This window comes from Lepidochelys olivacea (genome assembly GCF_965140295.1).
Source record: "Lepidochelys olivacea isolate rLepOli2 genome assembly, chromosome: 16".
NCBI classification, from domain to species: domain Eukaryota; kingdom Metazoa; phylum Chordata; order Testudines; family Cheloniidae; genus Lepidochelys; species Lepidochelys olivacea.
This window is the reverse complement of record NC_140426.1, coordinates 26,239,169-26,258,673: the sequence shown is the minus strand read 5'-3', so window position 1 is coordinate 26,258,673 and position 19,505 is coordinate 26,239,169. Positions and strand designations below refer to the sequence as shown.

The 19,505-nt window shown below is 38.9% G+C and overlaps 1 protein-coding gene across 4 annotated transcripts in view; it reads right to left on the bottom strand.

The window, feature by feature from the left end:
- Window positions 1-19,505, bottom strand: part of GAPVD1 (GTPase activating protein and VPS9 domains 1) — a 63,540-nt gene that overhangs the window by 4,318 nt on the left and 39,717 nt on the right. For 2 of the 4 annotated variants that reach the window (XM_084649706.1, XM_084649708.1), the window contains 18 exons: window positions 16,403-16,532; window positions 15,288-15,413; window positions 14,369-14,542; window positions 13,905-14,045; window positions 12,787-12,921; window positions 11,992-12,111; window positions 11,318-11,395; window positions 10,770-11,143; window positions 10,235-10,322; window positions 9,086-9,166; window positions 8,676-8,798; window positions 7,971-8,100; window positions 5,661-5,770; window positions 4,876-5,035; window positions 4,165-4,352; window positions 2,872-3,085; window positions 2,105-2,177; window positions 545-742 (listed from right to left, as the gene is read on the bottom strand). In XM_084649706.1, coding sequence (XP_084505832.1) covers window positions 545-742; window positions 2,105-2,177; window positions 2,872-3,085; window positions 4,165-4,352; window positions 4,876-5,035; window positions 5,661-5,770; window positions 7,971-8,100; window positions 8,676-8,798; window positions 9,086-9,166; window positions 10,235-10,322; window positions 10,770-11,143; window positions 11,318-11,395; window positions 11,992-12,111; window positions 12,787-12,921; window positions 13,905-14,045; window positions 14,369-14,542; window positions 15,288-15,413; window positions 16,403-16,532 — 2,643 coding nt within the window. The remainder of the gene's footprint in view (window positions 1-544; window positions 743-2,104; window positions 2,178-2,871; window positions 3,086-4,164; window positions 4,353-4,875; window positions 5,036-5,660; window positions 5,771-7,970; window positions 8,101-8,675; window positions 8,799-9,085; window positions 9,167-10,234; window positions 10,323-10,769; window positions 11,144-11,317; window positions 11,396-11,991; window positions 12,112-12,786; window positions 12,922-13,904; window positions 14,046-14,368; window positions 14,543-15,287; window positions 15,414-16,402; window positions 16,533-19,505) is intronic. The other 2 variants (XM_084649707.1, XM_084649709.1) reach the window with 1 other exon arrangement.

Below are 19,505 nucleotides of genomic sequence, written 5' to 3'. Positions count from 1 at the left end.
CACTCAGCAGCAGCTCCTTGAGCACTGTGTGCAAGAACTGGCTTTGCTAAGGAGGCATGCTGACTAATGCACTAGGGTTAACACTTACTCTCTCAAAGAGTCCCCAGGATCTTTAAAATTCCCTCCAGTCACCATTGACTTCCACAGGTACAAAGGACTCTGGTTTTATCAGCTCACACAGGTGAGAGCAGCCTCCAGTTCCTAGTTCTTTTGAGTCAGCAAATGGGTGCAGAGTTCTGATGAGGAACCTGGCCCTAGGCAAGGCTGCTCTCAGTACCAGCTGAGCCATAGGCCAATGTTGAGGCACAGCACGCTAGCTGATCGTTCTGATTATATGCAAATCTGGGAGTCATTGTCCCATCTGTGACTAACTTCCTGGTTCAAGTTGTGCCATACAGATGAAGTCTGCACTTTAAATCAGCTATACAGTCAACAGAATGCATAACATCTCTTCAGAGCATTTGATGGTTTACCACAAGAATTAAAGGAAAAACATATCTATATCGATCTATAAAGTATCTATGTTCTCTGATAGAAGACTCACCTTTATCAGAACAAACACCAAAACAGGAACAAAGTCATCTGCCCCAGGGACTGAATCTTCATTGGCCAAACTCAGCAGGTTCATGATGGTTGAACACATTCGCAGAATGCACTGCACTTTGTCCCGTGGGGTTTTGTAAGCGCTGATTGTGCGGATTTCGGACTGTGCAGATGGCCATGGGGCCTCCCGGAGATACACCTAAAAAGAAGAAAAACATTTCCAATTCTAGCCAGCCCAAGCGATTAAGGATCTTCTGCAGTGCACTCTAATACTGGAGACTTAAAGGCGGGAGCAGCACACTGAGGAATGGGAAATGAAGGGACAACATCAATACAGTACACATGTATCAGGAAGCCTCCCTCATTCCATGTGTATAAAAACAACACAACACTGATAAGAAGTAATATTAATGGTGTGACTCGCACACCATCAGCTTGTTCTGTTATTGATTTTCCCCAAGATAATGTTTCAGAAGAAGACCGAGACATGAGGTTCTAGCTTCCATATAAAATGATTTACTGACCCTCACCTGTTCAGAGTGCGGACCTTGAACTTAACTGGAAGCCAGGAATGTATGAGTTCTAGACCTGCCTCTGACAGGGACTTTTTCCTGCGACACTGGACTACTCACTTATAGGGATAATAACACTCTCCCTCCTACGTGGGGGCGCTGTGAGGATTTACTGTTGTAAAGCAATTTGAGGAAGAAACATGCTGCATAAAGGGCGAAGTATTATCCAGGTTAAAAACCATTATGCTAGGACTAGGAGCTAAAATTCTGTGCTCTTGCACAGGTATAATTCTTAAAGTCATGTGTGTAAAAAAGCTGAAAATAGCTGACAACTCAAAAATTAGATGGTAACAAACCACAAGTCCCAGTGATGATTGACGCTGGTGATACTCTAAACAAAATTAGCTCTCAGCCATTTGTGGCTATTTCCACTGCTCCACGCTGACTCAACAAACATTCTAGGCTTCAGAGTGAGACCTAGACAGTGACAATCCTGGAATCTTATTAGGAAGATAAGGAAGGCAGTATCAGCAGCCACGGGAAGATGAAGAATTATCTTCATTAGAGACACCCAAGGTTGAACTTGATATCTGTCCATCAGGGATTGCTTGGGAATAATAGACTTATCCCTGCATTGATGCAGGGATATAGATTACTAGGAGTACTTTCCAACCTAGGTAATACGAAGAGATTTTAGTTTACCTGGTGAATATAAACCACAACTACGATGTACATGAATCTTGAGCCCTTTACCTAAGTCACCTTTTTTTTCTTTAACAGAGTTACTGCTTGTCAGTTCAGGTGGGTTGGATATTGTTCGTGGCATTTTTTTTAAACAAAGGACCCTTCATATTAGTTTAATATTAATCAGTGCACAAGTGACAAATGGTAAATACATCTTCAGACTTGTTTAATCAGTGGAATATAACAGTATCACCCAGTGACAAGGAGTAAACTGTACAGCTATGTCGCCTGCTTTAGGAAGAGGAGAAGTGCTGTTATTTCCTCTAATTTTAAATACAAAAATAGAGGGAAGAAGCAGTTGTTACCTCTGGTATCTGAAGGGCTCGGTGGTTTGCAGTCACTACCTTAGACAACCTTTGGATATGCTCATGAAGGACCCTGAAAAAGAAGGGAACAAAAGTGAAGTGAGAAAAGGAGAGACACAGCCAAACAAATGTAGTTTTCATAGAAGAGGTAAAACCCGCTTTTCGATTTCCCATGCAATAAGACAAGTTTATAAATTAGACCTATCTGAACGATACACTGCGACATAAGAGTGAACAACAGGAACACCATCTACAAATAATAACCATGGTCAGTTTGCATTGGCCTCACTAACAGCAGGACTTGCCTTATGGTACACCAAATTCAATACCATGCTGGCTGCAGCAATCAAAAACCTGGTGCCTTTCAGAAGATGAAGAACCAGGAGGCACGTGGCCAACTGCACCAAAACTGTAAATGGAGGGTGTGTGCCCTGACAAAGGTTTTAATTAGCCACTGTGGAACACAAAACTACAGGGGTTATCACCTAGTTCCTACATCATACAGTTAGGATTATTTTCCTCTGGTTTTAGTAGCTTGCTGTGACTGCAGATCTTTGCATAGGATGCTAAAGTAAAAACCTAAAATAGTTTCTCTCTCATACAGAAAACCCATTTAAAGTAAACAATTAATTAAGGCAAAACAAAGGGGTTGTGTGGTAAGGCTAGCTTATCTGCCTAGGCAGTCAAGTTTGTTTCCTGGAAAGAGCAGTGCTTCTCCCTTTACAAACTGTGAGATAACTCAGGAACATCTAGTGTTGTTCACTTACTGGTCACGCAAAATGTCTCCATCCTGATTAGGGTAGAATGAGAGTTTGAAAATGCGATTCATCACACTGCGTTCTATGGCTAGCTGTGCATCCTGGAGCTGCTCTTCACTGGCATTTTGCCAGATGACATCCTGGGCCATGGCCCCATATAAAAACTGAAGAAAGTCTTCTACTTGGGCTGTTTTATCATCTGCTGCAGTGAGTTTCTGGAAATCTGAATACAAAGCAAAAGCAGGAAACTCAACTAAAAAGGCAAATTAAAGCAGTTTCCTATGGCACTTCCAGAAAGTAGAGCCAGAAACTGGTCAACGGTGGTAAGGATTCTTGTTTGTAGCTTTGTGGGTCGGTGGGGGAGTATGGGGAGGAACACGGTCATTCCAATGAAGAAATTAGAAAAAAGTAGAGAATACATTTTGCAGACTGTGTGGTCTAAGCACTCTGGTTGGCACTGCACTACTCACTTCATCTGAGGCCCTGAGCAAGTTATCTAATTCTCATGACTCACCCCTTCCCCCCACAAATATTGATACTTGTCTACCTCCCTCACTGGGCACTAGGAAGAGGAACAGTGCTAAGTATAATTACTGTAAAGGTCACCAACAGGGACCAATAGCATTAAGGCTGCCAGACATTATCACTAGGAAGGGAGGAGATTAAGAAAGCCCACGTGTACCATTTTCCAGTCTTGTATTTGATTAAATATGCATTGTTACTATAGTCATATTCATGTAACAAAACGTATACTAAAATACAGGGCGTGCAATGCAGCCAAGGTAATGCAATGCAACAGGACCACTGGCCACCGCTCTCGGTTCCTCCCACTCAGGAAGCACAGCTATCAATTCCACCCCCCTGCAGCCACCATTGCTAGTTCTGCTCTCCAGCCTAGCAGCTCAGACGTTCTTTCAGGACCAAATTTCTCCTTTCCACTCAGTGAAAATGTTTATTAAGCTGCAGCACAGCAAAGCCCGAAACCATGGAGTGACTATGCATCGCTTTTTTCCTCTATCTTTCTCTGCTCAGATTACTTTCAGATTCTATATGTGGATAGATTTTTAAAAGCAGTTACTTTAAGGCAGTAGTTCTCTAGACTAAGGTACCCTGTGTCAAGATGAATCCCATGTATAAGCTTTCCAAACACCAATTGTTCCCTGTATCCTCTGAGACGCAGTCAGACTTGGTTTCAACCAGTAAACAAATCTATTCTAGAAGTCTAACTTGAGGCACAGTCTATTTATTTTTAAATACTGAACACAAAAAGGTACAGATGACCCACATGCTACATTAAATTACCTTGAATGAATTCCCTTATCTTTTTTTCTTTGCTTTCCAGAAGTAACCTCACACAAACTGTGGTGAAATATCTGTTGGCCACTTCCTTATCACGTAGAACCCTCTGCAGGAGCCTTTCCAGATGGGCGTGTGTGGTCTGCAGGCCTTGGCGACACCGAGTTAAATAAGCAATGTATGGAGCCCTTTTCCTAAAATTAAAAATGTTTCTCTCATTAGCGATTCCACAATAAAGACAGAAGTAGGACACTAGCTACCTAACCTGGTTACAGACTGACATGAGAGGAGTCCTCAACTCTCCTAGGTTTTATGGAAGAGCAAGTCCTGAATTCAAGCTACCGTACAACCTTCTGTTCAGTGCCTCAGCCTATGCAGTAAGACACAACTATCCAAATTCCACTGCTGGTTCACTGCCACCACAGCCCTCCCACTCCAAGAAGTGAGAGATTGCAGTGGAATCTAAATGCAGGTCTCCTGTACGCCAATGCAGAGCAGCACCCTCAGGCTGGCCTACCAACATTCTGACTGGAGTTTGTTACTAGTTGGGAGTGATTTAAGATTCAAGCCTTTTATGGTTCAATTCCCAGAAAGGAGAGATAATTTTAGCATTTGGTGGGAAAGTGGAGATGTAAAAAGTTGTCTTTTGCTAAGCCAAGTTGGACACTTCCATCTGCACATGGCAACTGCTTAATAATGATACACAAAACAAATTACCTATAATCCTCTGCAATGGAGGCCAGCAGCTTTCGACATGTCCGGTTATCAAAGCGGCTTACACAGCGCATTGTCTCCTGCAGTTGGGCCATCAAATTCTTATCTTGGAGGTTAATAGCTTCAGCTAACTGAACTTTCAGGAAGCACACAATTTCGTTGTCTGACCAAAAACATGACAGAATTAGTATACTGCCTACATGGTTTTTTCCCCACAGACAGAAATGAGGTGGAAGAGTGCTTTTATCTGAGAGAGCTGCATGGAAAAGCTGGTGCACATAATACTTTCAAACCATTACACTTATGTATGTTAAGTAATATCCAGCACTCGTGTTATTTTGATATACGTTTGCCACAATTATTTAGGAAGGGCCTTTAAATGCCCTAGATAAGAGATAAGTAAAGGAAAAACCGCAAGTAAAAAACTTAGAACGGCATGTGCATGTATTACATACATGCAAATGTACACATGTGCATACTTTTCTTAAGAAAAAAGCTGAGTTAATCTGAAAAGACACTAACTCATCTAGTGCATCCTCTCTCATTTTCCTACAGTTTCCCTGCAGCTCCGTTTTATAACGTTTTAACAGGAGGCTATTCCCTGGGAGACTCAGATTCTGCCTACACTACAACTTTGCCAAGGTACCTTGTTACAACATACTGGAAACTGGGATTTGGCAGGTTGTCCCATATTTGGGGGAAGCATGCAAGAACATATGATGAGGGTAGGAGTAGGAAAAGCAATGCAAAATAGAGATGTGTGTGTTTGTACATGTAAGAGGATTTACCTTCAGGGTCGGTGTGATCTGGTAGGCCGTTTCTTGTCGAATGGGACAACATTGGGAAGGCAATGGAATCTGCTGAACAAAGAGCCAGTCTCAGTTTCTTCTTTGCATCCCTAAAGAGAACAAGTGTTATTTTCTCTAAATACAGTGTTGCTTAAAACACACTTGCAATGACAAGTATTTACATCTTTAAAATCTCCTAGAAACTTTTTAATGCAATCTTAACAGACTCAGATGGTAAAGATTTAATATTTTCAAATAGTGCCAACAGCACTAACGCTTTTGACGATACGCTAGTTCAGCTCTTCCAACAGACTGCTCTCATTCAACACTTAGCTTTGGAAAAGGTATCTTTCAGTAAGTACTGGAATACAACTTCATGAAACTTAGTCCAGACCTTGGTTCTTTCAGAATCTTTACCAACTAAAATTAATGACATCTTTTCAGTGAATTTCATGCTCGTGAAAGGTGTCCAGCTTAGCAACCCTGAAGACTGACATTCTCCTTCCATAACAGGCACAGCATACAGACCTTATCACGCTGCTTTGGCAATGTTCCTCAACACTGATCTGGAGCGGCCTCCCACAATTCTCGGACTATGAACACTAATCTTTGGCCTTTCCACTGGGACTGTCAAGGTTGCTAATAATTGGCCAACTGAAGTGAAGCCCTACATTCAACTCACTGGCATTTCTGTTTGTCTGTAACCAGTAACTTTTGAACACTGCATTCAATCAATTCCCGAATTTCAGGAAACGTTTTAAGCATTAATGGACAGAATCCTTTTGATTTTGGTGAAAGATGGACAATTAGAGAAGCCTGATTTTCACAAAATCAGGCCCACACAATGCCCATTTGGTGCTGCAGGCAGAAGAATCTCTCTAGTGCTACTGCTGCCTACAGACATCACATGCAACAGCGACAGGCTGCTCTCTTTCACTGGGTGCACAGCTTGGCCTACATAAGCAACAGAGCATTTTCAGTTCCAAAGTGCCAGACATGTTTGTACCAAAAGTGCAGAACTGTATTGGAAAAGCTGCAGCTGGCACAAAAGAAAACAGTCCCTGCCCCAAAGAACTTACAATACAGGATGCTCTAATTATTTAGGCATAAGTCCACAAATAACTGGACCAATACCAAAAAATCATGTAATTTACTGAAGCGATATTGGTAGTAACTACTTTCAGTTACTATTAAGCAGGGCTGAATTCAAAGCAATGACCTAGAAGCCATAGATAAAATATACCAGTACCAACCCCCTGAGCAATCCAGACACCTTGTGTATATTAGCTAATGCATAGTTTAATGTATAATATTTAAGCATCTCTACATCAACCCTGTATTATATTAGGCATGCGGCCCAGATGTCTGGGATCATTAGGGAATTACCTTTCAGTGCTTTCTACCAAAACAAACTAAATATCTTAATTCCTTTAGCAAACACGAATCCACATGAATATATACAATTCTGGGAGTTTTTTCAAGCGTCAGTCCTAAATGGTATATGCACAGAGACAGATGGAATCAATTGCTTCAGTCCAAAAGTTAAACAGGTTCATTAAAATAAGTATGAGATCCTTTATCACAGGAGGTTCAAATGCTAGAAGAAACTGGAGGTAGAACAAAAAGGAGAAACCTAGAATGCAGTAAAGCTGAATAAGAAAGATGATAGGTGAAAAAGGGCATATGGTTACATATGCTTGTAACATGATATAGCAGCAAAAAGCCAATGCAACTTTGGACTGCATTCGTGGAGGCATCACATCATGGGAAAGGCGTGTAGGTCCTTCTCTATACAGCTGTGGTGCAACTGCACCTGGGCAGGTGTATTCAGTTCTTAGGCCCCTAATTTCCAAAAAGAGACAGGAGGAAGTTCGGAGGAGAACAACAGAAATGATCAGGGAGCTGGAAAGAAGGACAAAGAAGAAACCCAGAGAAAGAGAGAAGTTATTTGGCATACTAAAAAGTATAAGTGGGAGGAAAAGAGTGGGACTAAGCAGAGGGAAATATAGGTGGAACATCAGGAAAACCTTCTTGAGAGTGTGCTCCAACAGCCTGAAAAATACACTCAGTAGAAGTGGTGGAGATCCTATCATTTAACTACATATTTTAAACTACACTGGACAAAACATCTGGAAGTGTACAGTAAGAAACAATACTACTGGTCCCCAGGAGACTAATTCTTTTCCACTATTAAGATTTAGGATATCTACAGTATATATCATGATTTCTCTGCAGATCAACCACATGGCTTCAGCTTTTGTGTTAATCCAACACCAAAATCAAAGTTACACACACAAATATTATGTTTACCTGTAAGAGAAAGCAGAGTCTTGTGGCTGTGCTACTTGACTTGCAGAATCTGGGAGGTCATCAGCTGACATATTCTGCAGGGCTTCATCACGTGGAGAGTCGTGTATACTTTCACCATCTCCAATTACCTCTAAGCAAACATTCCAACAGAGAATTCATAGAAAGGAACTTGACTGTCTAGTACTATATTGTTTATTTGCTTTTTCTCATTTTTAATTTCCAAGAAGATTTTTTAATTATATGGAAAAGAAACGTAAGTCAATCCATCCATCCATCAAATAAATAAATAAATAAGGAATTTTAGAGTAAATTAAAAACAATTCAAAAGATGTAATGTACAATTTGCTTTTAAAAGGAATCATATAATTCTGTTTTAGATCTCAATGTCCTCTTATTGTTTTCCAGTTTTTCTAAAAAATTGATAATATGAGATGCATAAGCTAACGACACTGAGAAATCCCAATTGATTCAAATCAAGGAGTTCTGGCCTTGGAGATTATCGCTTAGCTCCCACTATCAGCGTGGATGCAATTATAAATTAAACAAAAAGAGAAACCTCCTTGCACTAGAGAGAGTGTTAATACAGTTCAGGTGTTGGTACTATCATTTGACTAGAATATTTAAGAGGTGCACAACATTACCACCGAGAGGTTTTCTGTTGCCCATTTTTTAATGTTGTAGCTGCAGCACTGGAAAAGTTCTTACCTGCACTTTCATAATTTACTATAGCTCCTTCGCTTGGGCTGGTTCGCTTAATAGCATTCCTGTATTTGTCCAGGATATCCTCTGCAGCCTGTGCCTGTGCACTTAGCCTAGGACTGGGATCATCTGAACAATGAGGAAAATATAACAGGAATTAGCTCCATGTGGTGCTGAGTTCAATGCTAAGTGTAAACAACACTGCATAACAAGTTTAAAACCCATTAAGTCTTCAGGGCAAGTACTGACTAACCACAATAACCTCCTCAGTTAGGAAGCTAATTTTGAATATTAAAATGTTCTCTCTATACTAGTATATACATTTCTGTAAAAGGTAATGTTTTGGCTCTTCCAGGAGAGCATTTGGGGTGCATAGTCTTAGTAAAGGAGCTCCAAGGGCAATATCATTTACAAACCTTGAAGTGTTGAGAATCTCTCAGACACAAAGTCATCTTTGTCTTTTTCTTGTTTTTCTTTTTTTCTAAATGGTATAGGAGCTGGAAATTACAGAAAGTCTGTATAAGACACATTATACATGGAGACAATACAGCATGGAATTACAAACTACGTTGAGAAACTGTAAGAAACAGGAAGTTTAACATCAAATAAAGGCTCCATGAAGGGCATTTAGATGTGTAAGAAACTGCAAAAGTGATGTCTGAAGCTTCTCAGTAACACAAGTTCTCTTTAAATACAAAAGTTAATGACACCCAAGCCTGTGGGTTGAAACAGGAAGCCTATTGTGATCATATTACAAATTATGTCCTTAATAGCTACTAAACTAAGCCAGACAATCAGCACCCCCAAAAAGCATTGAAGCATAGTGCCTTCTGAGTTCAGTATTTTTCATTTACTGATTAGGAATTGAAACTGGCTAGTTTCACAAATTTACTCTAGCCATATGTCCACAGATCCAGAGTTATGCATTGATTATAGCAATGTCAATTGTTTCTGGCAACAACTTCCAATTAATGGTTCCTGATAAAAGTCACAATCCACTATACAATACTAAAACTTGTAGAAAAACAAAATTCAGTTGTATAAAAGTAGTTAAGTCCAATTAATTTAAGAAGAGTTTCCCCTCTGTAAACTGGGGACAATGCGGTTCTGTTTTCACAAGGGTGTTGTGATGTTTAACATTTAGATAATATTTTATGTATGCAAAGTCTTAAATACTAGAGATTATCTTTTAGACTGAATGTATACTTAATATCCTTTACTTCTAAAACAGTACCAATACCCATAAATCCAAAGACTCTTTTGTGATCTACTGGACAGATTGAATCATTTACAAGATCTCCAACTGTGCACTACCTGATTTTGTTAAGTAATTAGCATAACAATCTTGGATTAAAACATAGAAAGGGAAGACAGTACTGTGAGCCGGGACTGGTTGCAACCTTCATGTAGTCAACTACTCAGACTGACCATTTAATATATGATCTCACAGTAACTGGAGAGTTACAGAAGTCACAGAAGTTTTCCTACCAAAGTGCAGATTTATTGAAAGCAATGTGCAGCATTTCTAAAAGCGCCAAGAATGTGTAAATGTGAGACTCTGTTACCTTTGGGCATGGCAGAAACGAAACGCTTTCTCCACCAGGGTTTGTTCCTGTCAGATTTCTCATCATCACTATCTTTTCGTTCCTCAATCTATAGGGAAAGTGAGCTTTTTATTTCAATCTACACTATGCTGAAATCATTACATGATTTTGTAAAATGGAAGACTGAAAAATATTTTCTTGATTACCAACAACAGATCATCTCACATTACCTGCAAAACAGCACTACAACAGAGTAAAATAACCTGCTCCTGAAAGTTTAAGTCCTCCCTTGGAGGAGTGTTTATAAGTTTGAGTGTAACCCTTTGTTCTGGACTAAAAGTTGGTCTACAACAATCCAAGAAAATCTCTTACATCTTAGCTTTGACTTTTATAAGTCATACTACAGGCCACCTTTCAGAAGGTGCCAGAATTGCACTATGCTTCCCTAATTAATATATTTAATGCTAACAACACTAAACACACATTTCTACTCAAAAATGACAAGTAAGAAAAACAAACATGCAAAATCAGTCCAGCTTCATAACGAATGCCTTACCTCTCCTCTAGAGGAGTCTTTACTGGGGGATGATGAAGAGGACTGAGGTGCAACCACTGAAGTAGCTGCCCCAATGTTGGGTGTTTGTGTAGGAAGCTCCCTTTCTTCATTACCAGGCCGCCTGTTCCAGCCAGGATCACTCATAGGTCTCCGAACTGATGACACTATGTCAGAGCTTCTGCTGCGGACCAGTCTTTCTGGGTAGGAATGCCTTTGTTTGAACGCCTCCAAATCGGTTGGGATTAAGATGTGGGAGCCAAAATTTGGTAATCTGGCCTCATTACCTCCCATAGTCCCTTCCAAGATTGGGGGATCTGGTGGCGGATGAGCGGGTCTTGCATAGTGCACTTTAGGCCGAACCACTGCTGATACACCTGAAGCAATGACACATTACATAATTGAACCAAACATTAGAATTATACCGTGGTGGTTATGTGTGGTGGTACAAGCATTTCTCAAATGGGTAAGATTTTTTCCCAGCTAAAATGGACAGCAGCCTTTGATGTATAGATCTTAAAAACAAGAATAGCCCATTCTTTACAATTTACCTTCGTGTGATGACAAAGGGTCAAACAATGCAAGCAAAGAGTCCGACTGAGAAGGGGGAGAAGTCAACTGACTGGCTCCTGAAACAATACAGAAAGTGGGTCTGCATGTACCATGCACTATTCACGGCTTCTTAGCTAGAGTGCTGCACAATACAAATGCATTCACAGAGCTTATGAAACAGGCAGCATTTAGATCCTTTTACAATGTTAATGAATAGTTAACACACTTCAAAATGTACTGACAGGAAGGCACCTGAAAGCACTCACAGGACTGAACAGTCAAATTATTATAAAAACTTTAAAAAAAGAGAGCACAGCGAGGGGAGAGAGTCTCAAACGCAAAAGAGCAGTCAACCTAACTTAGTAGAATTAGATAGAATAAAGACTCAGATCTCAGACTCTGCAGTATGTCATCACCTCCTCTTTCTAGTCATAAGCATAAACACTTCTGATCAACAAATATGGAGAGAATATTTGTAAGCCGTTTCTCAAAAACCAGAAAATACATTTTCTAAATATAAGTGAACTTTTCTTCTACACAGAATTTACCGCACTTTTTCTTACTGGCATGTAAAGTGTTAAAAGGTTTTACAGTCGCAAGTTTAACAATTCCTGATGAGCTCTCATCTAAGACACAGTATATTTTTCACTTACTATCCAAGGGCTTTACTTACCATGAGCTGTTTCATCCATATCAGGACTTGTCACAGAATCTTTCCCTCCAAAGTCAGAGCTACACTCAGACCTAAGGTCCTCGATCTTATTAGGAATATCCTCAGAGGTTGCACTAATACCTTACAAATAACAAAAGAAGGATCTGTGAGGATCTTTGAGACAAAAAGAATACAGAAATAAAAAACATTAAACTTTTTTGTGACAGTTGCAATGAGCTGAGGTGTTCTTGCTGCCAACTCCCAAACACTGAATTCAAGAGAAATGGCAGCTTGACATTCTGAAAGCCATGACTTTAGAAATGTTCTGGTATACGGTTTTGTAATCTTTGGGTTCCATCTTTTTATTCCACTATTAAATATACACAATATATTCTTTGATGCTATGACTGGCAATATAAAGGACCTTAAGACTGACAAATAATTTACACAAATCTATGACCGGAAATTTAAGGAAGATGCAGCAACAGAGATTACAGAGGTGTGCTACACAAAATGGGATGAAGATAAGCTGAAGGCAGGTGTCCATAGTGAAATGCAAGGAAACATTAGGCGATTTCTTAGATTCAGATACCCTATTGCAAGTCTCTGCTTCTGTACAAACAGATTCTCTGGATTTCACTCTATTTTTAGTAAGATGAAGAGTATGGTACTGCCACTCCGGAAATCAGAGTATGAGCACCAGACAAAAAAAATCCTTTTATGGATGAGAGTAAATATGATGAAACTAAGCACATGGCAAAACATACTGGTTATCATCTAACAAAGCAGAACTTGTTCCTGAAAATAAAAACACACCTGACACGACGCTGAGGCCTGGTGTACTGGGACGAGAACTGACCTCCCTCACATCTGTGTCATCAGAGGTGCTGCCCAGTCCAGAACAGCTTTCCAGCTCCTGCAGTCTTTCCTCCTGCTTTAGGTCTGGGGCCTCTAAATAGGAAATGGTGTGCATGCATTACTGCCGGCTGTTATATTCTCTTACAATTCACATGCAAAAAGGTGGTGTAGGGATTTAGATTTTAATGTAAAAAGAGAGTCTAGCTAACTTTATGAAATGTACTCTGAAATGGCAAGAAATAATTTGAGCTATTTCAGCCAATTCTACTTTGCTGTACTGCAGGCAAGACAATGCAGACAGTCCTTTATATCTGCAGGGGCATTTTGCTACATCTATTTTTACTCTAACAAAAACCAAAATTTGAATTATTGAGTTTCCTAGCCAGAGACTATGGAATCATATATTAAATGCTCATGAAAACATTGAAACTATGTAAAAATTCTGCCTAGAAAGATTCCCATAGTTCTACGATACACCTTTTATTCTTAGTTTTTCCAGAAGACTAAACAGTCACCAAGCCATGCTAGATCTGCTCTCACATTATAATCTAGTCTTCTGGCTTACGTCTTCTATCCATCGCGGTAAGGTTAATGGAGTCACAAAGCTTAGCCTCTCCTGTGCATTAGAAATCCTTGTGCACTGCACCTAACTCACCCAAACGAATTAAAAACAAGACACATCACATCACATCTGCCATCCTCCTAGTCATTGCTCATCATACACCCTTCCACCCACCTTACAGCATACTACACATCCAAAGAGAATGGCTATAAAACGGCTTATTTTGTGCAGCCTGAGTGCTATATTGGGAATCTATATTCACAATATGTCAATCTTAAAGACTTCCATAATTCTCATAGTTTTACTTTGGAATCATAAGCAATCATCTTTGTTTGAAAAAGGACCACTCGGATTATCACCTGTCCTTTGAAATAGCTTGTGTTGTCTTTGGGCAGGTAATATTCCCTCTCAAAGTGATGGTTTCAAGTGATGCACTTATCTAAAACTATTTATGAAATAATGCTTTGCAGTTCATGTCAAAGACCAATCTAAAGAGGATTTGTGGGATTCTGACCTGAATCACTTGGCAATACCTCCACACTCCAAGCTTCACTGGTGGTTTCGGATATGGTTGACCCTGTGCAGGGGTCAAGCAACACAGATCCTGAACCCGGCAAACACAGCAAGCTGCCAAGCATGTTCTCTGCAGCTGCACCTGTACAACCAAGAGGAAAGAAAGGATCAGGTAGGAAAGATGAAAGGATTCTAGTAAGACAGACACCATAAACTGGGTGTCCAGTATTAAGTCATTATAAAAAAGACACACAACAACTATTGGGGAAAAACAAAAACAAAACAAACCAGAAGAAAGTACCCATAACAAAGGCAGGACAGAGGTCTAAAGTTTTCCTACAAAGAAACTAAGATTTAACAACACATTTATTTCATAACTACAGAGAGACTGAATGAGAGCTCCAAAAGCCTCCTTGCTTTGCAGAAAGCTTAAAGTAGTTTTCAGTTTCAGTAGCTGTCAGTTACCTGCAATTTCTTGCAAACGGTCTTCATCAATATTTGGATCAAAGTCACTGCCCAAGACATCTGTGCTCCAGGTCTCACTCACAGTTTCTGATATGTCCCTATCATCAGTCAATCCCATCATATCACGAATTTCAAATTTACGGAGCTTGTCATCAAGATTATCCTGAGTCGTAGCTATGTAAAAATAAAAGGTTTCTCAAAAATTCTCCAATACGCTATAGGACAGGAAACTAATTCTGTCAAGTAAAATGCAGTTTTAAATAACTGTACAGCACTTTAATAATAAACACAATATTTTGTATAGTCAAATAGATGCAATGTGGTGACACTCTTTATTCCTATTTGAGAAAAACACTAGAGATTGATTTATGAGAGAAGGTTTAAAAAGTGTATATATTTGCCAAACATAGAGCTATCATAATGGTCTACAACTATGAATGACAGACACCAAGGAGTGATTAATTTATGGAAGGGAGATTAGTTTGTGGAAGGGAAGAGGTTGAATTCCTATCAGTTGGAACACTTTGCCCTCTCCAGTTAAATTGTCGGTAACTACAAAAAATATCTACGGTCTAACATTTCCAATTGCTACAATTCAAATCATCCTTTTCCCTCTTGAAAAGGAAGGCATAATAAAACAAAAATTTAAAAATATTTTATTATAGTGACTGAGATTTCAAAATACAATACCAGTTCTCTGTTCTGAGAATAACGTTAACATTGTTTTAGTGGACAACAATAGCTGGCTAATGAAAAAAATAAATGAAAATGTGAGAGATTCAAAAAAGTGTGGAAGTAATTAAATGATGTAGAAAGCCCCTTTATTCATCTCTGACATATCTAAATTAGATATGTCAAACTGATGGATTTAGAGAAATTGTAACAGTCTACACACTTTGAACTGTGTATCTGCACCTACCTTGTTCATGTTCTAACAGCTGCAGGGCTTCAACACCATTGCTCCCAGAAGGCCCTGCACCAAGCTCTGACACAGACTCTCCTTCTAAATCCAAAGAGGACACAGAATTGGAGCGATTTGAAGGACCTGATGAAAATTGATTTTTCTGTTAGGTTCGTTCAGATCAAGCTATTTGTTTTCCAAACTCGTAGCATGAACAGTACAAGATGCAACTTACTTGTAAGACTGCAAAAAACTGAGCTGAAGCCTGTCATTTTCAATACAAATTAGCCACTTATGTGAAATACTGAACTGAGGAACTCAAAAATTCTTCTCAATATGGTGAATTTAGAAAGTGTGTTAAATACCAACATCTCAATTATCTTGTAGAATTAGAAACTGGAACACTTAGCACTCCAGTAATTAACACTTTACAACTTCGTAGTGCCACAAAACAACATTAACTAATCTTTAGATACCTTGTCACTCATGGTTAGCACATCATTAGTGTACTAGCTTTTAGCCAAATTCAAATACAAACTTTTGTAATTATTTGTTTTCTCTAATATCTTGATTTTGTTTATCTTGAAAAACAAGAAGGAGAGAAAAAACTAATTACGGAAAGTTAAATAAAACAACATATTACCTGGAACATTTGAACAGCTTGTAATTTTCAATATTTTCAATATCCCATATAATTCAATATCCCATATAAACCCTTCTTTGCTGTATGTGATGCTCATATAAAAGAGCTGTTGTTCTAGGCTCCTAACATTTTGGCATACAAAAAAAATTGATGAAAATAAGATTAAAAGTCAGTATGTGAACTAGAAATTTATGGACAATTTAGATTGCAGTTATGCCAATAACATGCACCAAGTTGAAAACCCTTTTATCCTTTTTTCAACTACAGTCAATTTTTGTTCATCCTTTCCAGTACAAAATTATCTTCAGCAACCTGTATGTCAAAGTTTCAGCCAAGAGTGACTTTTTAGGGCCAAACATGAAAGCAGGCTTTCAGGGGAAAATGGGACAGCCTTTACAAAGGCAGATATGACATGCTGTATATAACAGTAGCGTCTTTTAGAATTAAAATCTGACACAAAACTTTCTGAATTACTTAAGTAACCCTTCACCTTCAGATATTCCTTCCAGATTATCACTGCAGAGGGAAAAGCGCAAGGTTTTATCAGGTTTACCATGGAGTTTGGTTTCATCAACAGGGACATCTCCTTGTCCTCCATCGGCAAGCTGCATGTTCAAGACCTATGGGGGAGAGGGAGAGGAAGAGAATCAACATGTTTAATTGACCCAGAAAAAAATTAATTAATTTTATTTACAATCAGTCTAACAACTGAAACCAGATTTTTTTTCAACTTTTCTAGATCTTTAATGGCACAGTCAATATCTAACATCTCACATTTAAGGAAAGGTCATTTGAATCAAAAAACTGAGCACTTTTCTAAGTAACAGCCTGGTGAGATTTTAAAATAGCCAAGATTTAGACATGCCGTAGATCATGAAAATGGAACCTCAACTGACTTTTTTCTCTAATGCCACTTTAATATCACATAGCAATCGGTAAGTACAGGACTCCAAGAGGAGGGAATCTGAACTATTGGGGCAAGACACTAATAGACGTAAGGAAGTATATTGTCCTCTTATTCAAAGGACACATTATGCCAACAGTTGGAGATGGGTAACGTAATACTTGGATATTCAGCCTTTACAAGCTCTGATATGGCAGCTCAAGTTTGCTCCCAAGCAATGTAACGTGGAGTAACATCTCCACAGGCTTGGCAGAATTAACTCTTCATGATTTATTATGCTGCAGTAGTTAAGTCTGTTTCATCACTTTCATTCTAAATACTACGTTTCAAGAGTTTATAACTTGGGCATGCACAGTAACTTCAGGCTACAAAATTTTTCCAGAGGATTAGCATAAGACATAATATGCTTGCAAAGCACAGAACAAACCAGTTCCTTCGGAGACACTAAAATCTCTTGGATCTATGAATCAGAAGGTTTTACCCTACTAAGAAAGATGAGGCATGTCTCTGCGCCGAATGACAAGGCAGGGATGGCTTAATGAAGGTGGTGTTTATCTGCTTTCAAAATCCAACTGCAGACATCATACGTTTACCTGGCAGCAGAGATACACCAAAGCCATATAAAACACAATACTTACTTTACAGTTGTCCTCCATGGCTTCTTCAGAGTCATTAAAATTGACCATGTGTCAACTTTACACACACACAATCATGGAGGGAAGATGGATAAGTACTCTGTTAATTTACTACTTAAGTACTTAAAATATCCAAGCAACCTTCTCTGAGATCCTTCCTGTCCCACAACAGCAGAAAATTCAGGAAGTGAACCATTGGCTAGGTAAGTGGTGGAAGGTTTTGGTTTTGTTAAAGACTAGTCTAACTTCTGTTGGGAGAGGGGTCCATATAGTTTGAATGGCCTCCACCTCAGTAAAAAGGAAACAAAGCTCCTTGGGTACAGGATGGCTAGAGTAATCAGGAGGGCATTAAACTTACAGCAAAAGGGGATAGTAAAAAGAGGTAAGAACTCATCACAAAATCAAGATGTTGAGAACAAAATCAATCAAGGACCCAAAGGACACAGACGAAATTCCTCAATTGCCTATACACCAATGCTAGGAGCCTGTAACAAAAAGAACTGGAATTGCTCATTTGTGAGCATAAATTCGATCTACTTGGTATTACTGAAACCTGGTGGGATGCATCACTATTGGAATGTTAAAATCAATGGTTATAACCTATTTAGGAAGGATCAAGTAAGCAAAAGGGAGAGGGAGCAGCATGATATGTCAAAAATGTTTGAGTCACAGATAACTCGGAAGAAAGTGATGGTGAATGATTATGGACCAACGTCCTAAGGGATAAAGCATAAGATGGGATATTAGTTGGTGTCTGCTACAGACCACCAGCTCACACTAGGGAACAGGATGATAGCCTCCTTATGTGCCTATCTATAAACTGTAGGCAAAAAAACATGTCAGGGGGGATTTCAATTTGAGTGTCATATGCTGGAGGTCTCATCCTGCCAGTATTAAAACATCCTTACAATTTGTAAACATTATAGATGACAATTTCCTAACTTAAAAAGTATTGCATCCAAGTCAGGGGAATTCTTTATTAGATCTTAACAGATAAAGAGGAACCGACCACAGAACTAAAATTAATGGTAGCTTCAAGACAAGTGATCATTCCTTGATCACATTTATAATCTGCAGAATAAAGTCCAGACCAGCAATACATATATACTTGGTGCTTTAATAGGGCCAAATTACAAAGCTGAAAACAATTACGAGCCAAATCAGCTGGGAGGAAGAATTTAATCAGAAAAGTGTGAATGATAATTGGGAATCATTTAAGAACATCTTACTAGATGCCCAAAAATATATAACCAATGGAAGGAAAGCGAAGCAGACAAAAATGAATATACATCAGAAGTTAGGAATTGTAGAAAACGGATATGGGAAGTAAAGGAACCCAAGAATAAATATATGGCAAACAGCATTAAGGACAATAAGGAGTATTTAAAACACATTAGGAACAAAGAGAATCCTGACAAAGGTATTGGTCCATTGCTAGATGGAAATGGTAGAATCATCAATAATAATGCGAAAAAACAGACAAGGTAGTTTAATAAATATTTCTGTTCTTTATTTGGTGAAAAAACAGATGATATAATCTCAACATACGGTCATGATGCTCCTCCTTCCATTCCACTAGTATCTCTGCAGCATGTTAAACAGAAGCTACTAAAGTTAGACATTTTTAAATCAGCAGGGCCAGATAATTCTTTGATGCAAGAGTTTTAAAAGAGCTGTATGAGGAGCTTGCTGGACCATTAATGATTATTTTCAATATGTCCTGGAACCACCCCAGTTCTCCAAAGGGCTGTAAGATAGGTAATGTTGTGCTAATTTTTAAAAAGAATAGCAGGATGACCTGGGAAATTATAGACCAGCCAGCCAGACACTGATGTCAGTCTCACTTGAGACTTAAAGGAGGGCAATGTAATTAATGCAAGTTAACACGGGTTCATGGTAAACAGACCCTGTCAAACTAACTTGATATCTTTTCTTGATGAATTTACAAATCTGGTTGATAAAAGTAATAGTGTTGATGTAATATACTTAGACTTCTGAAAGGTGTTGGACTTGGCACCCCACAATATTTTAATAAAAAACTAGAACAATATATG